The following is a 24055-nucleotide window of genomic DNA, read 5'->3' on the forward strand; positions in this document are numbered from 1 at the left end:
TTGAATAGCACCTATTAAAGAAAGTATATTCCTAGCTTGAAAACCTACCTATATGACAACAGCAGGCTCATATACATTTTAACTGATAAATTATATCAAACAATTAAAGCAGAAAAAAGAAGGAACACTTCTCCCCTCATTTTAGGAACTCAACATTGTGCTAATCCTAAAACTGGATAAAGATAATAGAAGAAAAAAGTATGAACATAGATAGAAATTTGTTTAACAAAACAAACTGTTAGAAGGCAGATCTGGTAGGATGTAGAAAGTGGTTTTGTTATAGGGATGGCAGTGTTGGTTCAGCATTGGAAGATCCACCCCCAAAAGTCATCATTTAAACAGAGGAAAGGAAAAAGCCATATGATCCTGTCACTAGTTGGAGAAAAAGTATTGGACTAAATTCTACAGCTGATTGTGGTAAAAGCTATTAGGAGACTAGAAGTAGAATAGAAACTTCTCATCAGATTAAAGACATGTACTCCATACTTCCAGCGAGAATGTCTTATATGAATGGAGAAGATACAGTGCTTTCTCCTTAAGGTGGGGAACAAGGGCAGATATGCTTACTCTTTATCTGTCCATTAAACTTTGAAACCTAGGCCCCACCAAAATAGTCTGGCAATAAAATGACACAACTAGGATAGGATTGGCATGGCAGAAGCAAAATCTTTATATGTAGATGAAATGATCATCTACAGAGAAAATACTAAGAAATCTCTAGGAGCCCCTAGAACTTGTACTTGAATTTAGCAGGATTAGAAAACACAAGATATATATAAAAATTCAGGTCTGTGTATACTTTGTATAAATGAAGAATTGGATATTGAACTTTAAAAGTTATGTAGGAGTACAAAGGACCTAGAAAAGTTAAAAACAAAAACAAAAACAGTGTTGGAAGATGTTTAGTACCTAATTTTAAGACATCTTCTAAAGCCACAGTAATCAAGTCAGTGTTCGTGTAAGGAAAGACATATAGATCATTTGAATAAAACAGAGAATGTAGAAATAGAACCACACATATATGGTCCACTGAGTTTTGAAAGATTCTTTAACATTAGCATTTTATAGAATATAAACTCAATTCAAGAGCCGAGGAAGAGATAGTGTCTTCAGCAAACGGCACTAGAACACCTGGTATCCGTATGTAAAAAATTAACCGCAACCCTTTTTTTCCATACATGAAAATAACTTGAAGGGATCTATGAACCTAAATAAGAAAGCCTAAAAGTATAAAACTTTAAGAAGAAATTATAAGGGAAAATATTTATGAATTCAGGGTAGTCAGGAACTACCGAGGATACAAAAGACATGATGTATAAAAGAAAAAATTGATAAATGAGAGTCCATCAATATTTAGAACTTTAAATGACATCATTAAAATGAAAAGTAGTCCTTAAACAGACCATATTTACAATGCTTATAACCTATGACCAGAATATATAAAGAACTCTTACAGCTCATTAATAGACAACCCAATTAAAATGTAGACATAAGATGATAAATAGCCAGCATAGCACAAGGAATGGTGTGCAACTCTAGAATCAAAAAAATACTAATCAGTTCAATAATAAGATTGAATTATGCACTCATTAGGGAGATGAAGTTCAAAGTTTTAAAAGCCTTGTCATGACTTTTTCTTTTTGTTGGATTCTCCCCCTTTGCGTTTAATTTGTCACGCCCAATAGATTCATTCTGCTGGGTTTCCTGGGGTTGTGATCCTCATTGTCTTTTCCTAGGGTATTGTTTAAAATTTTTTGGAGGGCTGGTTTGGTATTCATGAAGTTCCTGAGGTGCTCTTTATCATGAAAGTATCTTATTTCTCCACCAGTTTTGAAAGATAGTTTTGCAGGGTACATCAGTCCCCCAGCCCGTTTTAAAAAATTTTTATTAGCACATGTTTGCAATACATAATGATTGCATTCACTGTAGGGGATTGGTACATGTATGTAACACATTTCATTTCTTTCTCTCACCCTCCCTCCACCTCCCTTTTATTTTTCCTGCATCAGATTCATTTAATTATCTCATAAGACTTTATAAAGTTAATTATATATACACATTGAAAACTGGAGTAATAGGCCAAAGGACATATAAAACATGTAAGAAAAGTCAAGATACATTTTTAGATACATTGTCTGTGCTGGATTGTGTACTTTTTTTTCCTCTCTTTTTTCCTATTTTATTTCATATACACTTGTGTGTGTGTTGTATGTGTGTGTGCATATGCATGTATATATAAAAGAAATTATACGATATGTAAGTTTGTGTATTCGAGTCACTTAGCATTATGGTTTCAAGATGCATCCATTTTCTTATAAATGACTCAACTTTATCCTTCTTTATGGAAGAACAGTACTCCCATTCTGTATAAATACCACATTTTCTTTTTCCTTTTTTTTTTTTTTTTTTTTTGTACCGGGAATCAAACTTGGGTCCTTACGCTTGCGCAGCAGGCAGTGAAACCACTGAGCTAAGGGTCGGGGATTTAGCTCAGAGGTTTCAACGCCTGCTACGCAAGTGCAAGGACCCGAGTTCGATCCCCGGTACCAAAAAAAAAACCACTGAGCTAAATCCCCGGGCCTACATTTTCTTTATCCATTCATCTGTTGATGGGCATATAGGCTGATTCCAAGATTTAGCTATTATGAATTATGCTGCTATAGATACAGGTACACATATATCACTGTAGTAGGATGTCTTTAACTTTTGGGAAGATACCTAGAAGGGGAATAGCTGGGTCAAATGGAATTTCTATTTTCAGTTTTTTGAAGAATCTCCATATTGATTTCCATAGTGGTTATATCAGTTTATAGTCCCAACAGTAATTAAAAAGGGTTCCTTTTTCCCCACAGCCTTGCCAGCATTTGTTATTGGTTGATTTCTTGATGGTAGCCACACTTAATGGAAAGAGATGGAATCTCAGGGTTGTTGGGTTTTTAAAAAATTTTTTTCAGGGTTTTAATTGGTATTCCTTGAATGGCCAGCAGTGTTGAACATTTTTTGTGTACTTACTGCTCATTTGTATTTCTTAATCTGAGAAGTGTCTTACTCATTTCAGATGCCCTTTTTTAAAAAATGGGCCTTTAAGTTTGGGGGATGTCTAATTTTTTATATACTGGAGCTATTAGGAGTAGCTGGCAAAGATGTTTTCCCATTCTGTAGGTTGTCTCTTCACTTTGTTGATTGTTTCCTTTGCTGGGTAGTGAATTACTTTGTTGAATTCATGTTGGGTTGAGGTGATGTGTCCTTCCTCCTTCAGTGAAACATCAGGTGACTTTGCTGTGTGACCTTTCAGATTGTGAGCTCCTATTTCTCTCTGAAAGTCTTTGAGAACTGCTGGTATTTCTGTATGCAAGTCTGAATTTAGTGAATCACATAGCCATACAATATGTCCTGGAAATACATAATTAGGTAATCTTGTCATTTTGCAAACATCCTAGCATATACTACCACAGACCTAGATGGTATTGGTCAGTCACTCAAAGTGTTTTCTTGATGCAGACAGAGAGATGGAAACAAAAGATAGATGGATGCTGGTAGCAAAGCATGGCATATTGTTATATAGCAAACATTTTTTGGTAAATAGAAGTGGATTCTAAAATAATAATAAAAAGTGTAGGCCGGGGTTTTAGCTCAGTGATTCTGCCGCCTGCCCTGCAAGAGCAAGGACCTGAGTTCGATCCCTGGTACCAAAAAAAAAAAATAAAAAGTGTAATATATAAACCAGTTACCCAGTCAGTCATATATTAAGTATTATACATTATGTATGATTGTATGTGCTATACTTTCATATAGTTTATAACATAGTCTGTTTATACCACCATCACCACAAATGTGAGTAATGCATTGTACTACCGTATGATCACTGCACTGTCCCTGTGTGATAGGAATTTTTCAGCTCTAGTATAATGTTTTGAGACCACCATTTGCAGCCGTTCAACTTACCAAAACATTTTTGTATGACACAGTACTGTAATATCCTATCAGAACTTTTCATTTCCTGTTCCAGTTAAACTGCAAGTTCTCTTAATGCTTACAATTAATAGAAATGGCAACTGTTTTGTTTGGTAGCATTGATCACCTGACCATCCCATCGCGCTGTGGGAAAGGCCCATTGCGGCGCATCTCTGAGGTGTTTGACTGCTGGTTTGAGAGTGGCAGCATGCCCTATGCCCAGGTTCACTATCCATTTGAAAACAAGAGGGAGTTTGAGGATGCTTTTCCTGCAGACTTCATTGCTGAAGGCATTGACCAAACCAGAGGATGGTATGTCCCTTCATTCTTCAAGTGCTTTGTTGATTTTATTTTATTGAGCAACTATTTTGCTAGGTGCCTGCCATGTGCCTGCTGGATGCTGTGGCTGTACCAAACAATACAAGCTTGAGGCCAGGGATTTAGCTAAGTGGTACTGCGACGTGCCTCACAAGTGCAAGGTCCGGAGTTCGATCTCTGGTACCAAAAAAACCAAAAAAACACAAACAGCACAAGCCCTGTTTCTGCCCCAGCCCCGGCATGGACACTACTATCTGCCTTTTGAGCAGGATTCTCTCACTACAATGGGTTAGAGTGTTATGATTTGAATTATTTCACTAACAATTTGTAATATATCTATATGTTAAATTGGAAATTGAAGTAATACAAAACACTTAATATGTATACTTAAGCTTGTTCTCATCATTTATTCAAGTGTTTAGTGAATATTTACAACAAGACTATAAATTGGGCCAGGGATTTAGCTCAGTGGTTCCACTACCTGCCTCAGAAGCGCAAAGTCCAGAGATCCATCCCTGGTACCAAAAAAAAAAAAAAGAAAGAGTATAAATAGGTTGAGTGCTAGTAATTTGGGAAGTAGTCGGAGAAATGCTTAGATCTTCATTCTAGCCTTAAAAGTTAACATTCTAAAACATCCAGATATATAAATATGTGGGAGGGTTTTGGCATTGATTTTATCTGGTGCCCTATTTAAAGCAGTACTCACATCCTCATAATGGGAAAAGGGTGAGTTGCCTTCTTTTTATGTGTGAACCTTTTAGGTCCATGTTCCAGTTACGCTTTCATTAGTAATGTTTCTGCAGGAGTGTGTTCAAGGAACTTTTGTTGTCATTTTCTGCCTTTTCAGTATATGTTAGTCATTGTTAAATTCCTTGTGTGGTTCCCATGTCCTTGATGCCCCCTGTCCCTTCTGTCACACCTGGGCTGTCTCTTAGCACCAGGAGTCCTCCCAACCCTCCTTTGGAACTAAAAGGGCTGTCTCTGGACAGGTATGTGTACTTAATTGGGGTCTGGTCTCGTCATCAGTTAATATTCTGTCATTTTCCTAGAGTATAGACTCAAATCAGGGTGATAGGAACATGTTACCCCTGGTATAGCAGGAGTAGGTCATTGGCCTGAGAATGTCACCCCAGAACAGCAGGAGCAGGTCACGGTGCCACACGAGTGTCACCCCTGGACAGTGGCAGGGATATAAGAGTTCTGTCAAGGAAGAAGTTAAGTAGTTATGTATAAAGGAGGTGCACAGTATCTGACAGAACCAGAGGCATTTCCTACGTTACTGTTGTCTACATTTTGCCTTTTGTTATATGAGTGCTTCATGCATGTTTTTGTGTTGTACAGTCATATATAAGGCATTGTACCTTGCTCGTTCTCACCAGGCATTTTGAGTGGATCTGACCCCAAGCCCTGACCCCTGTGCTGCTTGTGACCCCTGACACTGCCTCACAAAGGGAGGATCAGCACACTGAGGGCCTTTATTTGCTTTTAACAAAGCAAATTTTGTTTTGCAAACCAGAGGCGGTAATTTGATTGATCTGTGGGGGGTTTCATCTGTCTCTTTTCAGCTTTCTCCACTTGATTCTGATGTGTAGTCAGAACTAAGAACCATAGCTTTATGTGATTATCAAGATGTAGAATGTATCAAAAATAGAAAGTCAGTCCATTGAGTAAACATATTTTTCCTGCGCTCGGATTCCTTTTCTGTTCTCACTGAAGTATTATGTTTTCAGGTTTTACACCCTGCTGGTACTGGCCACAGCTCTCTTTGGACAACCACCTTACAAGAACGTGATTGCGAATGGGCTCATCCTGGCGAGGCAGGTGCTCTCCTTTCTAGTAACTAGTTCCAGTTCCTGTGCCCTTTGCTGTCACTCCTGAAAATTCTTGCTTATCAAAGCAGCCATTTTTTGGGCTGAGCCATATTTTCTCTCTGAATAGAGGGTTTTAGGAACACTAAATTCCGGCTGTAGTCCTCTTCCTCACCTCTCTGATGTCAAACTTCTTGCTGCTTTCCCCTTTCATTGACACTTCTGTCCTGTGCATGTCTCTACCCTTTAGCTTTGTGGCTCCACATGTCCACTGTTTCCTAAGGAGGAAGAGTGCATTGAGAGCCAGGTCTCACAGAGGGAGAAACAAAGGAAGTACTCCTACATTGTTTTGCTACTAGTTACACAATACTCGTACTAATATCACTAGTAATAATATGAGATGTATGTAACCTAATATTTTGTGAAATACTTTTGCTTATAGGTCCTTCTCAATCTGTGCCTCAGTCCTGAAATGTAGATGTTTCTGTCCTCTTCTTTGTGTTTGTGTGTGGTACTGGGGATTGAGCTCAAGATTTTCACACTGAGTTACATCCCCAGCTCTTGATTTTTTAATTTTGAGACAGGGTCTTGCTAAGTAACTAACTTGCCTAGGCCTCCTCCTGCCTCAGCCTGTCAGAGTACTGGGGTTACAGGAATGCACCACAATGCCTACTCTTACCCTCTTCTTAACATAGAAGGAAGTGCTTGGTTCTACAGACCAGGAATGCCAAGCGCAGTGCTACTGAGAAATGCAGCGGGCCAGGGATTCTGCTTCCCAATAAGTATTTCTCATTTCTCATGTTTTAGACTTATTGGGAAATGTTTTTCGTTTGCTTCCATTGCCTCTAGTCATTGACAAAACAAAAATTTAAAAATAAAAGATTAAAAAAATAAAGAGGCAACAATTTATAATTAACCTCACAGAAAAAAAAATTTTAAAAAACCAAAAGATTTACCTGCACTGAACCCTAAATTCCAGCTTCACATGTTTCATGACTAAGGACCACACCTAACTTTTAGAGCATCCTCCTCATTATGCAGGCCCTGCTATGCACTGACGTGCCCTAACTCATTTCATCCTCAGAACTGTTTGAAATAGGACTGCGATTATCCCATTTTGATGATGGAGAAATTTACAGCACCAGAAAATGAAACTTACTGGAGGTCACAGAGCAACTGAGTCATAAATTTGAGTTTTGAAACCGGCTCTGCAATCTGCTTTTTGTAGGGAGGGGGTGATTTAGCCCACAGCCTCATGTGTTAAGCACACAGTACAACTGAGCCCCAGCCCTTTTTTTTTTTTCTCATTGAAGTTTTTATTGAGATCATAGTAGGTTTGCCTGCAGTTGTGAAAAATAGAGATCCTTTGTATATTTTGCCAAATTTCCATCAGTGGTCACATTTGTAAAATATGTTGCAGCTAGGATGTTGGCATAATCCACTGATCTTATTCTTATTTCTCTATTTTTATGTGTGTTGATTTGCTTATGTGTATTTAATAGTAGTGCACCCTCCTCCCATGTACAGGTTTCTGAATTTACCAGCACAGTCAAGAGAGTAAAGGGCCTCAGATTTAGCTCAGTGGCACCGCGCCTGCCTGGCAAGCTCAAGGTCCTGAGTTCAATCTCTGGTACCAAAAAAACAAACAGAAAAAACAGTAAATACCTTCAACATCACAAGGGTCTCCTCCTGCTGCTCTTGATAACTGTATCCCCTCCAACTCTTCCACCTTTATTCTCAATCCCCAGCAACCACTAATCTTCTATCTTTGTAATTTCATCATCTCAAGAATTTTTTATAAATAGAAACAATATCTAATTTCAGAGGATTGGCTTCTTTTTTAGCATAATTCCTTGGAAGTTTCAAGTTGTGGATTCTTTTTCATTGCTGAGTAGTGTTTCCTAGTAAGAGTATACCATAGTTTAACCTTCCACCTGTTTGTTTTGTACTGTGCCAGGGATGAAACCCAGGGCCTGTCACATCTACCCCAACCTCCACCTCTTGAAGCCATCTGGGTTGCTTTGAGTATTTGGTGATTGTGAATATAGATGCTATAAAATTTGTGTACAGTTATTTATGTGACTATAAGCTTTCATTTCTCTGGGATAAGTGTCAAGACATCTTCATGGACTTATCATGGTCCTAAAAAAGATTTTTTTTTTTGGTACTGGGGATTGAACTCGGGTCCTTGTGCTTGCAAGGCAGGTGGCAGAACCACTGAGCTAAATCCCCAATCCCTGAAAAAGATTTTTGAGACCAGAGATGTAGCTCTCTAGTAAAGTGCTTTCCTGCCACACACAAAGGCCTAAGTCTGATCTTCTGCACCACAAAAAAAAGAACAAGAAAAAAAGTATGGAAGTGCTTCTATTTGCACTTAATGTATTTTTATTTGCAAATAATTTATATCCATGTAAGGATCAAATGTGTTGTTTACTTACTTGACACCTGCTTTTTGTTTTACAAGTGATGGCCAAAAAATGAGCAAACGAAAAAAGAATTACCCAGATCCAGTTTCAGTCATCCAAAAGTATGGTGCTGATGCCCTTAGGTATAGTAGTGCTTTGTCTTGTTTGTTTTTGTCATTTTTTTGTAAGCATCTCCCACCCTATTAATCATAATTTTTAGATTTGTTTTTTATGCTTTTAAACATGGATCTCTGTTATATGGAAAGTTCCATTGGTATACTTGTTGATTTTAAACCCCCTTAATAGTTTTCTAGGGCTGGGGGTTTAGCTCAGTGGTTTCGCTGCCTGCTGCGCAAGCGCAAGGACCCGAGTTTGATCCCCGGTACCACAAAAGAAATAGTTTTCTAAATAGTAAAGCTATTTTTAAATGTACAGGTCTTTTTCACGAAGACCTGGGATTTTATGATAGGCCTATTTTATATAGGCCTCCCCAGGGTATCATGCCTTTAGATGCCTTTGCCTCGCTTCCTTTCTAAATTCCTTGTCTTGCTGGTACTAAAATTCTCTTCCATTGTTTAATTTTGCACTTACAGAGCCACATGAGCTATTTGTATGGAAGAGCAAATTGAAAATTAATCCTGAAGTATTGAAGGAATGTTACAGGAACTTGAGCCAGTGCTTGAAATAGTCATAATTGTGCAATCACACGGTGTTTATGGTGAAAGGGACCTAAAGGTCTTGTTCAGTATTCCAGTGTCCTAGATAAGACTCTCACCCAGACGCATGACTGTACACCATCGTGCAGTACTGTGTGACCCAGAAACACCTAAAGGGGTTGTCCCTGGACTTTATTATCTGTCACACTCATTCTTGGTGCTGTTGACCTTTTGGGCTGGGTCATTGTCTATGGTGAGGGCCATTGAAAGAGTGTTAATGTTTTTCCCCTTTTGTAGAACAGTGGACTTTAATCTTGCTCTCAAGTTGGCAAGTAGGAATGTTTGGTTTACTGTCTATATAACTTTTCTGAGTATATTTTTTCCCTCTTCCAGGTTATATCTGATTAATTCTCCCGTGGTAAGAGCAGAAAACCTCCGCTTTAAGGAGGAGGGTGTGCGGGACGTCCTTAAGGATGTGTTGCTCCCGTGGTACAATGCATACCGCTTCTTCATCCAGAACGCCTTGAGGCTCCACAAGGTATGGCCCACAGTGGGCTTCAGGTATGCTAAAAAGCTGAGTTTGGTATAGGCTCTCAGGGCTATTTTCTTTCTGCTCTCTGATGTGGGAGCACCCAAAGCTATGGGGAGGCTGGACACAATGGTGTGGCAGGTGTCTGGGGCCAGGTGAGACACAGACCTTGACTGTGGAAGAAGAGTTATGTGGTATAATTGTTTCTTCAGCCAGTTCTTGGTGCCAGGGATACCATGTTGACTGAGACACCCCTCCCCTCATGGAAAAATGGAGTATGGAAGAGGGGGAGACAGTAAAATAGTCGCCTCCTGTCAGAATGAGTCCCTGGTGAAGGCTGGAGCTAGAGTGAGATGGGCCACTTGAGAGAGGGGTCAGGGAATTCTACTCTGTGGGATGGCATTGTGTTGAAACTCAGAATAACAGTGGTCTGGGAAGGTCATTAGGATAAAAACATATCAGTCGTGTGGTCTGTGAACATGCCCTTCAGAGTGATTCCCCGCTTACACAGGAGACCCATCCTGACAGCTCTGTCTAGTGCTACTTCCCCAGCCCCTACCTGACCATTCTCGGGACCCTTTACCTCCAGCACATGTTTCTGTGTATGCATTCAAGACCCAGTTTGAGGTCAGAACCCCAAGACTGCTCCTCTTCCTGTCTCCAGCACCTGTCAAGTAGAAAATGCTAGTAGATCACTATTGAATGAGTGTGTGACTGTGTTCCTATTTGATTGGGCCTGGAAGCTGGCTCAAGCACCAGTAGCTGGATCACTGGAGTTCTGCTCCCTCTGGATGTGGCTAAGCTCGTCCTGCTAGTGAAGACAGTGTATTCGCCTGGAGCTCTCAGCTTACACTTTTCCCTGGAAATTGAGAAAGGCAAACCTTTTCCCTGGCTCCCAGCATTCCTCTCCTTGTAATCCTGCCACCTCTCTGCACCTGGCTCTGTGCCAAGTAGGGACTGCAGTCCTTAGGCAGGTGCCCTGTGCAAGCCTCTACTTGTGGGGGATTCAAGCCACACCTGCCCACGGCGGGGGCCATCTGTACCTACCAAGAGGCAAACTTCTCACCATCAGGTGCTTAACCCCAGAGGAGGAGTCACATCACCACTGATCCACCGGATTGTGGTGCTGCAGTGAGCTGGGTTTGTAGAGCAGGGACTGGTGAAATGGGCTTTTAGGATAAACGATGATTTTTGCAAAGCTAGGTACAGGAGGGATATTCTAAGAGGAGGAAAAGTGTAAGCATGGAAATGAATACTCAGTACTTATTTTCAGTGCTGTGATCATTCAATCTTGAAAAGTTTTACTTCTTTCCTAGGTTTAACTCAATGCTACACAAGATTTTTTAGTATCTGTCGATTCATAATAATTCTTTAGTGCAAATAAGTAGTTTTTTCTTAAATTTTCTTCATTCTATTCATAAACCATAATTACTTGAAGACTTAATGTCCCAAGTTAGTGCTTGTAAAATTTAGATGCCTGCAAGGTGTGGGGTTGTTTTTATTTTTGTTTTTCTTTCAGTTTGAGGGATTCAAAGAGTTTATTTCTTTCATAGTAACTTCTCTACCATGCATGTGAATTCTTGTTAATTGTTTGTAGGAGGAAGAAATACAATTCCTTTACAATGAGAATACAGTCAAAGAAAGCCCGAACATTACAGACCGGTGGATCCTCTCCTTCATGCAGTCCCTCCTGGGCTTCTTTGAGACTGAAATGGCAGGTGAGTCTCTCTTGTCTGTCCTGGGGATAAGGACTGTTTTTTTTTTTTCCTTTATAGTTGTCCTTTTGGTATTTAATGTTTTTCTTTATAAAATAGAAATTTCCCAAATAGAATGGCACATAAGTCATTGTTTACTTTAACCTCCCAATACAGATTTGTTAAGGCTTGTTAGTTATAGAAATGTGTTTGTTTCCAGGCTCTGGGGAATTCTGTCTGAGGAGGTGTCCAGTGGCCTCATCCCTCCACAGAGGAGTGTAGGCTTTGGCACTGAATAACCATGAGTTTCAAACTCAGGTCTACTGCTTGGATTCTGTGTGGAGGGTCACCTCAAGTCTGTGGGTATTGCTTGCATTCATTCATTCATTCATTTATATTTTCATTATGAAACAGTCCCTGTCCACTTCAGTATTGGGAGACTCAGAATAGCAATAATGAAATAGGCATTTCTCCATGTTTCTGTTACCAGACAACAAGTGAGCTTGGTTTTAGATGGAGGTTTACCAAGTAGATGACATTGGCTTCTTCAAAGTTTGAGATAGACACAACCAAAGATCCTAGTGAGAAATTCCAGAAACTTCTGTCTCAGACACTCTGGTAGAGTGGTCTTGGATCATAGTGAGGACAAGCCCAAGTGAGGTTACCTGCCTTCCCAGCACACTTTTAGGCAGGTGCAGCCGGCCATAACAGGACTGTGGTTCAGCATCAGCCTGGCTACCAGTACTTGGTTCCCCCTGGAGTAGCCAGTGCACTACAAATGGCACAGAAGCACTGTGAATTAGTCACCTGACACGTCCACCCCATTAGACATGCAATAGGATCATGACTGTTGAGCTGTTGTCCATATTGACATGAGTAGGAATGGAAATGAGTTTGAGGCAGACTCCTGGTGAAGGTCAGCACTCAGTAGGAGCTCTCCACACTGTCCGTGGACACTCAGAGTTGTGATGCAGGTGAGTGGGAAACATGGGCATTGTTTTCTGAGGTCCCTGTCATCCTTTGGCACCAGCTGCCACAATTTCCCACGAAGCTGGGTCTGGAGAGTGACATCCCTTCCAGAGTGTGATCTGCCTAGGAACTAGAGATGGATAGCCACATGGCAAAGATCATGTATATACAGGAAGCCGGGCATCCAGAGACCAACTCATGACCCAAGCTACTCAGTTCTGATCCCAGCTTTGCCTTCCTGTCCCCTGCATGCCCCCAGATCCTCATCAGCAAGGTCGCTGAGAGAGGACCTACCTCACAGATTGGAGGTGGCACCTTGGAATTTGTGGTTACTATTAATGACCTCGGCAATAGTTGCTGCCATCCTCTTGTATTGCATGCTTATTGAATACGGGGTTCATTTGCTCTGTAAGAGGTGAGACCTGAACACGTTAATATAAATTAAATTTGTTTATAATTTTTGGTGTTTGGTGAATGAGAGTATCCATAAAATAAGACCTGTCATCAGATAAGATTGGCTCAGTGCCTCATGAGTTCCTTAGGAGTCCCTCCAAATTCTAATTCTTTAAGAGACCTCTCTTTCTCCTATCTTTTTCTTTCCTCAACTGTTTTAATGTTAGGAAAATATGTTCTATTTTATTCATAGCCTTTGCCAGATTTTCTCAACAGCTGCACTATCTACAGTTTGGACTGGATCCTTCTCAGTGGGGCCAGTGCCATGCATCCTGAATTATTGAGTAGCATTCTTGGGTTCCCCTCTCAATGCTAGCAGCACCCTAGGCACACACTCCACAAATCAAGAAAACTAAAATGTCCCTCTGGGCATTGCCAAATGTCTTTGGTAGAGCAGAATTGCTGGTGACTGAGAACGATGGCCCCACACTATGCCTTTAGCATCAATTGAAGCTTTCTGCTTTTGGTCTTTTAGTGCAGTGTGAAGTAGCACCACGGAAAGAAGCTGGTCTTTGTTGATACTGTTGTGGTGCACAGCTCCATGCTTCCCTTTCTGAGGTCTGAGAGCCCAGACTGGAGATTCAGTTGTTCGCACTGACTAATAAAGGTTTGCAAGTAGCTCAGGGTGGTTTTGCGTGCACCTCTCAACACCGTCCGTTGTGCTTTGGATCCTCAATAAATGAGCCATTTGTGATTGTTTCATTCTGATTCTTGGGGTCTCCTTAGCAACTGAGGGCGCCTGGATGGAAGGCACTGCATGTTCCTCATTGTGTCCAGCCTCCTCCCACCCCAAGGCCTGGCACAGGCTGCCTGACTGGTTCTGCTTCTCTCTCTTTTAGCGTATAGGCTTTATACTGTGGTGCCTCGCCTGGTCAAGTTTGTAGATGTTCTGACCAATTGGTATGTCAGAATGAATCGTAGAAGATTAAAGGTAAGTGCTGGTGGGAAAAAGAAAATTATGTGAATTTGAGAGTTGAAGGAAGAGAGCAGCTAAAAAGGGAATGCTGTCCATAGCTCTCGGCTTTTGGAACTTACCTTGTTATCTTCCCCTTGACATTGCATATTAGCGGTATTGATAGACTGCAAGTACTAAGAGTCATTTTTGCATATTCTCACAACATAACTATGGATATGGTAAGTTAGAGGACAAGTGTCCAGGTGCATGCAGGGCTAAACTGAGCAGACCTCTTAGATTTCTACAGATCTTGTCAGCTATGGCTGGGATCTTGAGAGTGGCACCTCCTCTCTTCTCCCCTAGACAGGCATTTATTTATTAAGTGTTGACTGTGGACAAAACTCTTCCTTAGCTGTTGGGGGTTTAGAATGAGCAAAGTGTGGACCCTGGTCCCAGGACTTACACCATGTGCAGAAATAACAAGGACAACACAGAGAAGGGATAGTATCATCACTGCAGAGCAGGCAGAGGCTCCTACCACCTAGTGGTACTTTTAAAATCTGTTAGTAATAACATAACTGTAATTTAATGTTGATTCAAGTATAAACACATTTATACACATATATACTATATCTAGAGGGGCATCTGCCAAAATGTTTTTATTGTATTTTTTGGGTAACTTAATTATGGTTAGATTTTCTTTTTTAATTATCTTTATGTTTTTCCTACAATGATTACTTTCAAAAACAGTATAAGCCAGGTGTGATGGTGTATGTGTGTAATCCCAGCACTCTAGGAGGTTGGGGCAGGCTGATCTCAAGTTCAAGCCCAGCCTGGGCAACTTAATGAGACTCTTTCTCAAAATAAAACATTTTTTAAAGGGATGGGGATGTAGCTCAGTGTGAAGGCTCTGGGTTCAGTCCCCAGTGTGACCACAGGGGGAGAAAAACCACCCTATAGAGATTAAGAAGTCTTACTTAAAGATAGTTTAGAGTTTTTCAGTAGCAACTGTTTGTGTCTGCATGTGAAATCCATTCTACCTTCCACCTTCAGGGACACAGTCTACCTTCATCTGCCAGTTTCTGAGCCACCTTCCACCCACTTGGCCTCACAGGAAGATGGTTAGGGGGTGGCAGATACAGGTGCTGTGTTGGCCTGCCTTGCCTCTCTGCAGGGCCGCCATGATGGCATGACCTAGACAGCCATGTTGTGGCACTTCTCCTTGTCCTATCTGTGTGTTGTGTGCTTTCTGTGTATCTCTTCATTTTAATAAACATTTTGGTTTTTTATGATAAACACCCATTTTTACTAGTATAATATTGTTTCTTTGTTATTCACTAGGGTGAAAATGGAACGGAGGATTGTGTTATGGCCCTAGAGACCTTGTTTAGTGTCCTGCTTTCTCTGTGCAGACTGATGGTAAGATGCTTTGTGCTATTAAAACTGGCCTGTGGGCTTCCTGTGCCTGTGCTGCAGCTTCCTCACTTGTATCTGTTTGATGGAGAAGACCACCTTGTATTTCCACTTAAAATGGCTCATGTGTCTAGATCCTCTTCAGAAATCTTGCCAGTTTACATATGCTAAGTAAAGGCTAAGAAACACTAGACTCTTGTAGTCACCGGTGGCACAGTAGCAGTAGCGGTCAGCATCCTTACATCTAGATAAGGATTGGTAGTTGGAGCTAAGGCATGCCTTGCCTTAATGTGGATTCTCAGAACTGTCACCAGGAGGTTCCTGAACTCCTGTCTGACTGAACAGATACATCACAAACAACATTCTCAACTTAGCATTGAGGGAAAAATGTACAAGCAATTGCTGTGCAACATGTTCTTACCAGTTAAAATATTAGTTAAATGATATTCAAGAGAAGGCTCCAGCTATAGTTCCTTGTATCCTGTTCTGCTGTTCCTGTATAATATTGCAAGCCTTCTGTTTATCTTGTGACGTTCACAAGAGGAGAATCTGCCTTCTACCTCATCCTCTACCTGGTGTCTGCCATACTCGACCTCATCCCCCTGCACCCTGTGAAGTAGGTGGTGTTTTCCCCAGTTACAGATAGGGTTCTGAGGTTTGGGACAGTCAGTCCTCTGCATATTGACATGGCTGATGCTTGGTCAGAGGCTCTTGTTTTTTCAGACATCCTCTAAGAGTCTATCGAGGTATTTTGGGTCCTGCTGGTTATAGCCCTGCTGCTGTGCTTCAGAGTGGGGTCAGCTTTTTTTCATAGAGCTTATCTGTGACCTCGTGCCTGTGTCTGTGTGTCACCCTCAAAAATGTGTATTACTGTTTGTCAGCATGAGTGAAGTACCTGATGGTGGCTGTATGTATATGAATGACATAATGTCCTGTGTCCTCCTGCAGGCCCCTTACACACCATTTCTCACTGAATTGATGTACCAGAATCTAAAGATGCTGATTGACCCAGTTTCCGTCCAGGACAAGGACACACTCAGCATCCACTACCTCATGCTGCCTCGTGTTCGGTAGGAATCAAATAAGCTTTACCTATGCCATGGGAAGGGATATTGCCAGAGCTTGTGGAGGCCAACCTCCCAGGGAAGGAATGGAGACAGCTGGCCCTTCCCTGCTTCAGCCCCTCTGTGCCTGTCTTCCCACCTAAGCTCATGTAAGCTGCTTATCAAGTTCCAGTATGGGCTCTACTTTGACAAGCAACAGGAGGGATGCTGGATATAGAATCCCTTTGCATAGCTGTGAACACGCCCCTTAGAGACACCTGAGGAGCTAATTGTGTGGCCCCATTCCCCACCCCTAGTGTAGGCCCAGGTGTTATCCTTCCCCAGGTAGTGGCCCAGGAAGCTTTACCACCCCATCCCTTCTTTAGCCTAACCATCTTCCTCACTGAAGCAAGCCTGTTTTTCCCCCTTTTGAATCTAATCTCCTATTTCTTCCTCTGCCAATCAGAGAGGAACTGATTGACAAGAAAACTGAGAATGCAGTGTCTAGGATGCAGTCTGTCATTGAACTTGGGCGAGTGATTCGGGACCGAAAAACTATTGCAATAAAGGTTTGATGTTTTATTTAGATTTTATAAGGCATGCAGACCTAAATAATTGTCTTGGGTAAGCTTAATAAATAGAGTCTCCAACAGTAGAAGAATTTATTTTTATTTTCTGCAGTAAGTGTATGAATGATTTGGCATTAGTTTAGCCTACTTAGTCTAGACTTTAAGAGTCAGAAAAACATTTATTATTTCATTTTTCTGGCATTTAAAGGAATGGCTACTTAATGAAATTTCATCTTTCCTCCTAGTATCCTTTGAAAGAAATTGTGGTTATCCATCAAGATCCTGATGCTCTGAATGATATCAGGTCCTTGGAGAAGTATATCCTTGAGGTAAGTTAGATAATTTGTCTGTTTATGTCTAGGTGGATTTTTTATTTGAGATTTTTCTTTTGAATATTCCTCAATGAAGTTCTTTTTCTTTTGTAAATCAGTGTATATATATAACAAATATAAACATCTGTAAAACTTTTTATTTTACTTGGTATCATCTTAGCTTTTCACAATATAATCATAATTCTTTTAAAACTATTTCAAGATCAGTAAATTTACCTTTTATACTTGTAATTAACACAAAAACTTTCTTCCTACCAATAATGCCAGTAGCAAGTGACCACACACTGTCAATGGTGAAGTGCTGGCATAGCATGTGCACCATAAAAAATGGGTTCTTCTCTACCTTGTCTGTCGCTGGAGTCCCACTTCCTCTCTGGAAGATGCTCCTGGGATTTTACACATCTACACACTTGTATGTGCACATACATATATACATGCTTTTTGATTTGTTCATATATAAGGCATGTAATCTTTAACTTTTGTATTCTAGCATGTCAATTTCTGGTTTTTGTTTTTTTTAATAGACCTGTGGATTGAACCCTGGCCCATTGAGCTACATTCCCAGTCCCTTTTTTTTCTTTTGAGACCGTCTTGAAAAATCTGAATTTCCCAGGCTGGACTTGAACTTGCAGTTCTTCTGCCTCAGCCTCCCAAAGTGCTGGGATTACACCCACACCCAGCCTTTGTATACATTTTTAATAAATATATGATGTTTGTTTCTTGGTTGCTTCACAATTTAATTAATTTCTCTCTTGTTAGAAATTTAGGTTTCTCTTTACACAATCAAATGTGTGTATATCTCTGTGGATATTCCAGCATATAGATGTTTGATACATTTTAAAAACAGAGTTTGGGGGTCTAAATTTTAAACTATAATGTCTTTTTTTTTTTTTTGGTACCGGGGATCGAACTTGGGACCTTGCGCTTGTGAGGCAGGCACCGGAACCACTGAGCTAAATCCCCGGCAAACTATAATGTCAAGTGTTCTCTCGAGGAACTTCCTTCTGTGCTGTTTTAAAAACAAATAAGAGGACTAGTGGTGTAGCTTAGTAGTAGAGTGCCAAGCATTCTAGGTAAATGCTCTGCCACTGAGCTGTATCATAAGTCAAGTAGTGGAGAACCTATGGCATATGCGCCATAATACATGCCAAATAATACTCCTTTGTAGGGCTGGGGATTTAGCTTGGTGGTTCCACCACCTACCTCACAAGTGCAAGGTCTGGAGTTTGATCCCTAGTACCAAAAAAAACCCCTCCATTGTGAGGATAAATACTGTATTTTGTTGATCCATTCACAGTCGATGGAGTTTGGGGATGTTTTTACTTTTTGGCTATTTTGAGTAGTGCTGCTGCAGATATTTATGGGCATGTGTTTTTGTATGGACATATGTTTTCATTTCACAAGTTTCTGTTTTCTCTTGGTCACTAACCTTAGGAATTGAATGTTCGTAAAGTTACACTGTCTACGGATAAATACAAGTATGGCATTCGGCTACGGGCAGAGCCAGATCACATGGTCCTGGGAAAGCGTCTGAAGGGAGCCTTTAAAGCAGTGATGATGGCCATCAAGCAGCTGAACGGTGAAGAGCTGGAGCAGTTCCAGAAGAGTGGTGGGTGTCTGTCACACAGGGGTGCCACTCTGGTCCTTAGGCCCAGAGTTGTTGCATATTTAGGATCTTGTTGGACTTTTATCATCAATCCGTTTTCTTAAATATAAACTGTTTCCTGTTCACAAAAATGACTATAAATAATTCTGACAGTTTAGAGAAAAAAAATGATCCCTAGCCCTTCACACATCCAATATGACATAGATGGTGTCTACTGTCTGCTGCTTAATACACATTTTTATATGGGCTGATGCAGTGTAAAGATGCCAGCTTCTGTCACTCCAGCTATATAGGCATGGTGATCACTCAAATTTTAAGGTTTTTCTCCCCGTCTTTCTGTATTTTTATATTTTATATATTTTAGGAGTTTTTCCTACTTTTTTATTCTGTGTTTTCACTGATTTCATTATAAATATTTTATGCATTTATACTCAGAAGTGCTGTTCCAGAAGTTGGATAATTTTTCTTTGTATGTGTGCTTGATAATGTTTTTATCACTTTTATTATTAGTGTTGTTCCCGGTCTTTTAATACTATACATAATATTGCAATGAATATTTTTGCACAGTGAGCATTTTGTAGAGTGGATTCTTTCAGGCTTGATAGCTAGATAGAAATCAATCAGATGGATGGACGGATGGACCGTAAGTTCCTATTGAATTCTACAAGGGCTAATGTTGGCCTGGACAGTTTGCCTTCCTAGTGAGGGAACTGAATCCCCAGTGCTTCATGACCAAGGAATGCTGTTCTCCAAAACATCCGGTTATTGCTTGTGGAAAGAAAAAGAATGACTTTTGGAAGCATTAGAATGAAGATGGAAAATAATCAGAAGAAAGGATTGCAGTGTTTTTTGAGGAAAGAAAGCATAAAGGTTAGGAACATCTTACTAAGGAGAAGTGGGTAGAACTTGTCACAGTTTTTCTAAAATACGTACAACCCATATCTTCTGTCTCATGTGAGCAAAGCTGAATTTGTTCCTTCATTACATTTCCTTTGTTATTTTTTTATATTCTTAAAAGCTCAATATACAGTTGTATAAGACAGATTTTGTCACCAGGGATGTAGCTCAGTGGCACAGCACCTGCCTGGCAAGTGCGAGGTCCTGAGTTTGATCCCTGGTACAAAAAAAAAAAAATTACTACAGTAAGACTGTCATTATTCTCATGGTGCTGACTGACATTTGAGGATTCATGGAAATAATGACAGTTTTGATAAGTGCCATGGAGGAAAAGACTATGGTAAATACGAACATGTAATAGTGAACCTAACCCAACCTACCGGGTTAGGAAAGAAACCACCCCCTTCCTCCACCCCTTTAGAGAGTGTTTCAGGGTACCCTGGAATTTGCAGCTGTAATGACTAGACTAATATTTGACATCATGCAGCTATCCTACGACACAAAGTGTTTATTGTTATGGCTTCCTCCACAGCTGAAAATCCTAAGCTGAGAGGTATCAGAGCAGAGAGATTGAAAACTGCAAGAATCAGAAGAGTGGTTGTAGAAATTGGGAAAGACATCCCTAAGATTCCCCAGATTTTTAGATAGAATTAAGAAAACAAGTTTAGCAGGTAAAACTTGAGTCATCTGTTAGCAACTCAACTCAGAATGTTAAATTAGACAAATGTTTGGTCAGCCATCATGTCATAAATCTAGGTTTTCTTGACCAGGTAGCCATACATCAGAAATTACTGCAGTAAATCTAACTTGGAAGTGAAATCCTGCAGTTTGTAAACTGTAATTTCTAAATGGACTTTTCTGTATTGATGGAAAGCCATTTTTCTGAGCACAGGAACCTGAAATAAAAATGAAGGCCTATTGGTTGAACCTGAGAAGTCACAAGTGACACTTTGGGCTTCCCTGAAAGTGTGGAATGCCATCAGCAGCTGTCCACACCCTCTTATGCCTGCTTGAGATGGCCATGATGCCCATTTCTGCACGTGGTCTCCTTTTTCCTATACCATACTCTGTAGCCAGGTAGTAGTAGAACACCAGGGTCACAACAACCAGTGAGTGGTGGACCAAAGCCAATTTTACTCTAAAGATTCAGTTTTCATTTTTTCATCTACTCCATGTTTAAATGAGGACTCGTTTTCTCTCAGTGCTCCGCTTAGCTTAGGGATGACTTTGAACTGAGAATTTATATAAAATGAGACACTGATGGTGACCTAACTGTCATCAAGGGAGCATGGTAAAGAATATTTGTCAAGTCCTTCTATTCAGTAGTGACAGGAATGTGGGGAAATGATGTCTTGTAGTTTGTGCAGTTCTGCTGCTAGGAAATTTCCTTGAGAAGGGGCACAGTACACAGTACACACATCAGGAGGACTGATGGAGTTGGCCTTTCCCACAGGGAGCATTGTTGTGGAAGGCCACGAACTGCGTGAAGAAGACATCCGCCTTATGTACACCTTTGACCAGACCAGAGGTGGGACCGCACAGTTTGAAGCACATTCGAATGCTCAGGTATTTATCTGTTCTGTAGAAGTTTCTTGCCGAGAGATGGGAACAGAAAGTATTTTACCTGTGCTTTTCTAAAGTATACTGACAGCTTTTCCCAAGGTAAAATAAATCAGTTACTCATTTTAGATTGGCTTTATTAAACTTCTCAATGACAGACCCTAACATATGTGGGTTTTTTTTTACTAACATTTAAATGAGCGTTTTGTGATTTTTTTTTTTTTTTTTTAACTGTGAATGATGATCCTAAGTGTTGAGCTCACAAAAATAAACCCTGCTAGAAATAAATCAGTCATGGCCACAGGAAAGTAAGCCAAGTCTCAGTATTTTGTCAGATAAATTACTGGGTAGAAATAAGTTCAGGGAAGCCCCTATCTCAAAGTTGGGGTGGGTGTGTAGTCATTGCCAAGGCTTTATAAAGAGAATATACAGGCCTTTTTGGATTCTGAGGTCAGTATTTTTCTCAAGATGAAACAGAGATCTCTCTCTGGTCCTGACCAGACTTCTCCAAGCAGGAAGATCTTCCATGTGGGATCAGGGGCACTGTTGGGAGTCCCACTGTACTTAACCTGTAATGTACAAGGGGGTGTGGAACAGCATCTTGGTAAAAGGGCTGCACAGGGACTTGAGTTAGGTATCTACAGAACTCCCCATGAGTAGTGGCAAGGGTTCAAAGGAGACATAGTAAGGTAGGCAGGGAAGAGGTTTACAGTTAGAGTGGTCAGTCCTTCCTGCTTACAGCACATGTCTGGAGCCTAAAAGTTGTTGGTTCTTAAAGAAATGTCATCTTGTGATGCTTCTGAGTTTCTTGACATGATTCACATGTTGTGAGCTATTGTGCACCTTCCCTCCCCGCCCCAAGTGGAATTTTGGGCTTCTCATGCATTTCCCCCTGTGCCTCTTTTGCTTTCTGAAGTGCGGCAGTTGGATAACTTCTCCAGTCAGGTTTCCTCAAAAGAAAATGGGGATAATGCCTAATATACGAGGATCTGGTAGAGTACATTTCACCCTATAATGTGCTCTATAATAGAAGTAATGATGTTACTATCCAACATAGTCAACAACCTTCAGATGAGATAGAATAGTTAATAAGATTAATAAAAAGATGACAGTTTAAACTCTCACATTTAAAATATTGGGTCTGTTCTAAAATTCTGTGTCAGGAATCATAGTGACAAATCAGAAAATCAGAATAGGTCATGGAATAATAAAATTACATTTAGTTGGCTGTTTTGAGCCCTTTGGTCCACTCTTGTGGTATGGAAAGTTTGCTGCTCATGGAGAGTCACATGATTATTGATCTTAATTATTTGAAGAGTTGATGCTATTTATTAGATGGTCAAAAGAGAGTCATGAGAGGGTGCATGAAAGGGGTGTTAGGGCTGCCGTGAGAAGCACCCTACCAAGAAAAGGCTGTGTCTTTCTCCAGAGGTGGAGAATAACTGGTTACAAAGATGTACCTAAGTGATAAACTAAATTAAGTGTATTTCCTTTGCTCGGTAAAGTGAATAAATAGTGTTGGATTATAGACTTGACTGAACCTAGTTCTACATAGCTTTTTGCTGGGTTTGAAGGCAGCGCTGTTCCTGGTATGAGTGTCATCATGTGCACTCTCCCTCCTGTAGGCTTTGGTTCTCTTAGATGTCACCCCCGACCAGTCAATGGTGGATGAAGGAATGGCTCGGGAAGTTATCAATCGCATCCAGAAACTTCGCAAGAAGGTCAGTTTGTTAGTTGAAGAGCAAGCTGTGGTTCAGTATTTGTTTGTTTTGTTTCAGTTGTTGGGGAGGACAGAAGAGGCAGGTAATATTAGTCGTAGTGATTCATTATGATCCCCATTACATTGTCCATCCAGATTGTGCCCTGCAGGGAACACAGGCCCCTTGACTTTTTTACTTTCTTATTCCCAAGTTGGTTGTGGCTCTTTTTGTTTCTCTAAAATCTTTCAGGCAACCTATGCATCATTCCATCCTTTTTCGGTTCCCTCTGGCAAGAGGGATCATCACAGGATAGTTAGTTCTCTGACTGGTGCATAAGGTAACCAGGGGTGGCAGTGTAATCAGGGTGGAAGGGCTTCTAGCTCAGGGGAGAGATCTCTGAATCTGGACAGAATGGGGTGGTTTTTCCTCATTAGGGAGCTGAGGAAGGCACACAGGTGAGGGTGCCAGGAAGCGCTCACTCTGAGGAGGCTTTGACAGCAAGGAGAGCTCCTACACATCCTCCTTCCCAGGCCAGGCATCTGGGTTCTATGGGCCAGAGTCTGAGGAGGCCACTCCTGCTGATGAAAAGGGTGCTTGTGCGCTGTGTCCCAGTTTAGAGCTTTGTAAGTGGGTTCTAGGTCATTCTGTTTCAGCATTCACGAGGGGCTGATGTTGCTAAGGAATGACATGTACCCTTCCCACCATAGCATGGGCAGAAGAGCACTGTCGGTGCAGTTGGTCTTGTAGATCACACCGGCAGCTGAGCAGGCATGCCCTTCCATAACGACTGAGCAAGGAATCACCAGTCCTTTTGTTTTTTTGTTTTTGTTTTTTTTTAATGGTTTATACTCGATTGTTTACTTTTAATTTTTAGAATTTTTATTAGTACATGTAGTTTACAATCATCTTTACATGCACATACTACAGCTTGTTTCTTCTTTTTCTTCCCCTTCTTCTTCTATTCCCCCTTCCTCCCTCCCTCCTCCTCTAACTCCCCTATCCAGATTTTAATTCTTACTGATATTATTAATCGTAGTTCATGTAATGGGCCATAATGTTTCCATTCATTGAGATTATTAGGTTCTTAACGTGGCATATTTCTGTTCTACTTATTTCCCCTTCCCCTCCTCTCACCCATCATGCTTGTTCGCATGGACCCCCTTCCCTATTGCAAGAGATCCATCCACTTGTCCTCACCATCCTTATTCAACAGTACCTAACAAATGTGCTTCCCTTTTCACATTTCTCTATATG

General features: G+C 40.7%; 1 protein-coding gene across 5 annotated transcripts in view; it reads left to right on the forward strand.

The window, feature by feature from the left end:
* The window catches only part of Iars1 (isoleucyl-tRNA synthetase 1), an 81855-nt gene that overhangs the window by 38022 nt on the left and 19778 nt on the right, over window positions 1-24055 (forward strand). For 2 of the 5 annotated variants that reach the window (XM_004870087.4, XM_004870086.4), the window contains 13 exons: window positions 4072-4266; window positions 6003-6089; window positions 8545-8628; window positions 9535-9679; window positions 11268-11388; window positions 13626-13717; window positions 15023-15100; window positions 16043-16164; window positions 16604-16706; window positions 16952-17035; window positions 18473-18647; window positions 20995-21107; window positions 22727-22822. In XM_004870087.4, coding sequence (XP_004870144.2) covers window positions 4072-4266; window positions 6003-6089; window positions 8545-8628; window positions 9535-9679; window positions 11268-11388; window positions 13626-13717; window positions 15023-15100; window positions 16043-16164; window positions 16604-16706; window positions 16952-17035; window positions 18473-18647; window positions 20995-21107; window positions 22727-22822 — 1495 coding nt within the window. Of the gene's footprint in view, window positions 1-4071; window positions 4267-6002; window positions 6090-8544; window positions 8629-9534; window positions 9680-11267; window positions 11389-13625; window positions 13718-15022; window positions 15101-16042; window positions 16165-16603; window positions 16707-16951; window positions 17036-18472; window positions 18648-20994; window positions 21108-22726; window positions 22823-23508; window positions 24053-24055 lie in introns of those variants that run through there. The other 3 variants (XM_004870088.3, XM_021248481.2, XM_004870085.4) reach the window with 3 other exon arrangements.

Source organism: Heterocephalus glaber, unplaced genomic scaffold (assembly GCF_053883595.1).
Source record: "Heterocephalus glaber isolate CG9 unplaced genomic scaffold, H.glaber_assembly_v1.0 deba00001481, whole genome shotgun sequence".
NCBI lineage: Eukaryota > Metazoa > Chordata > Mammalia > Rodentia > Bathyergidae > Heterocephalus > Heterocephalus glaber.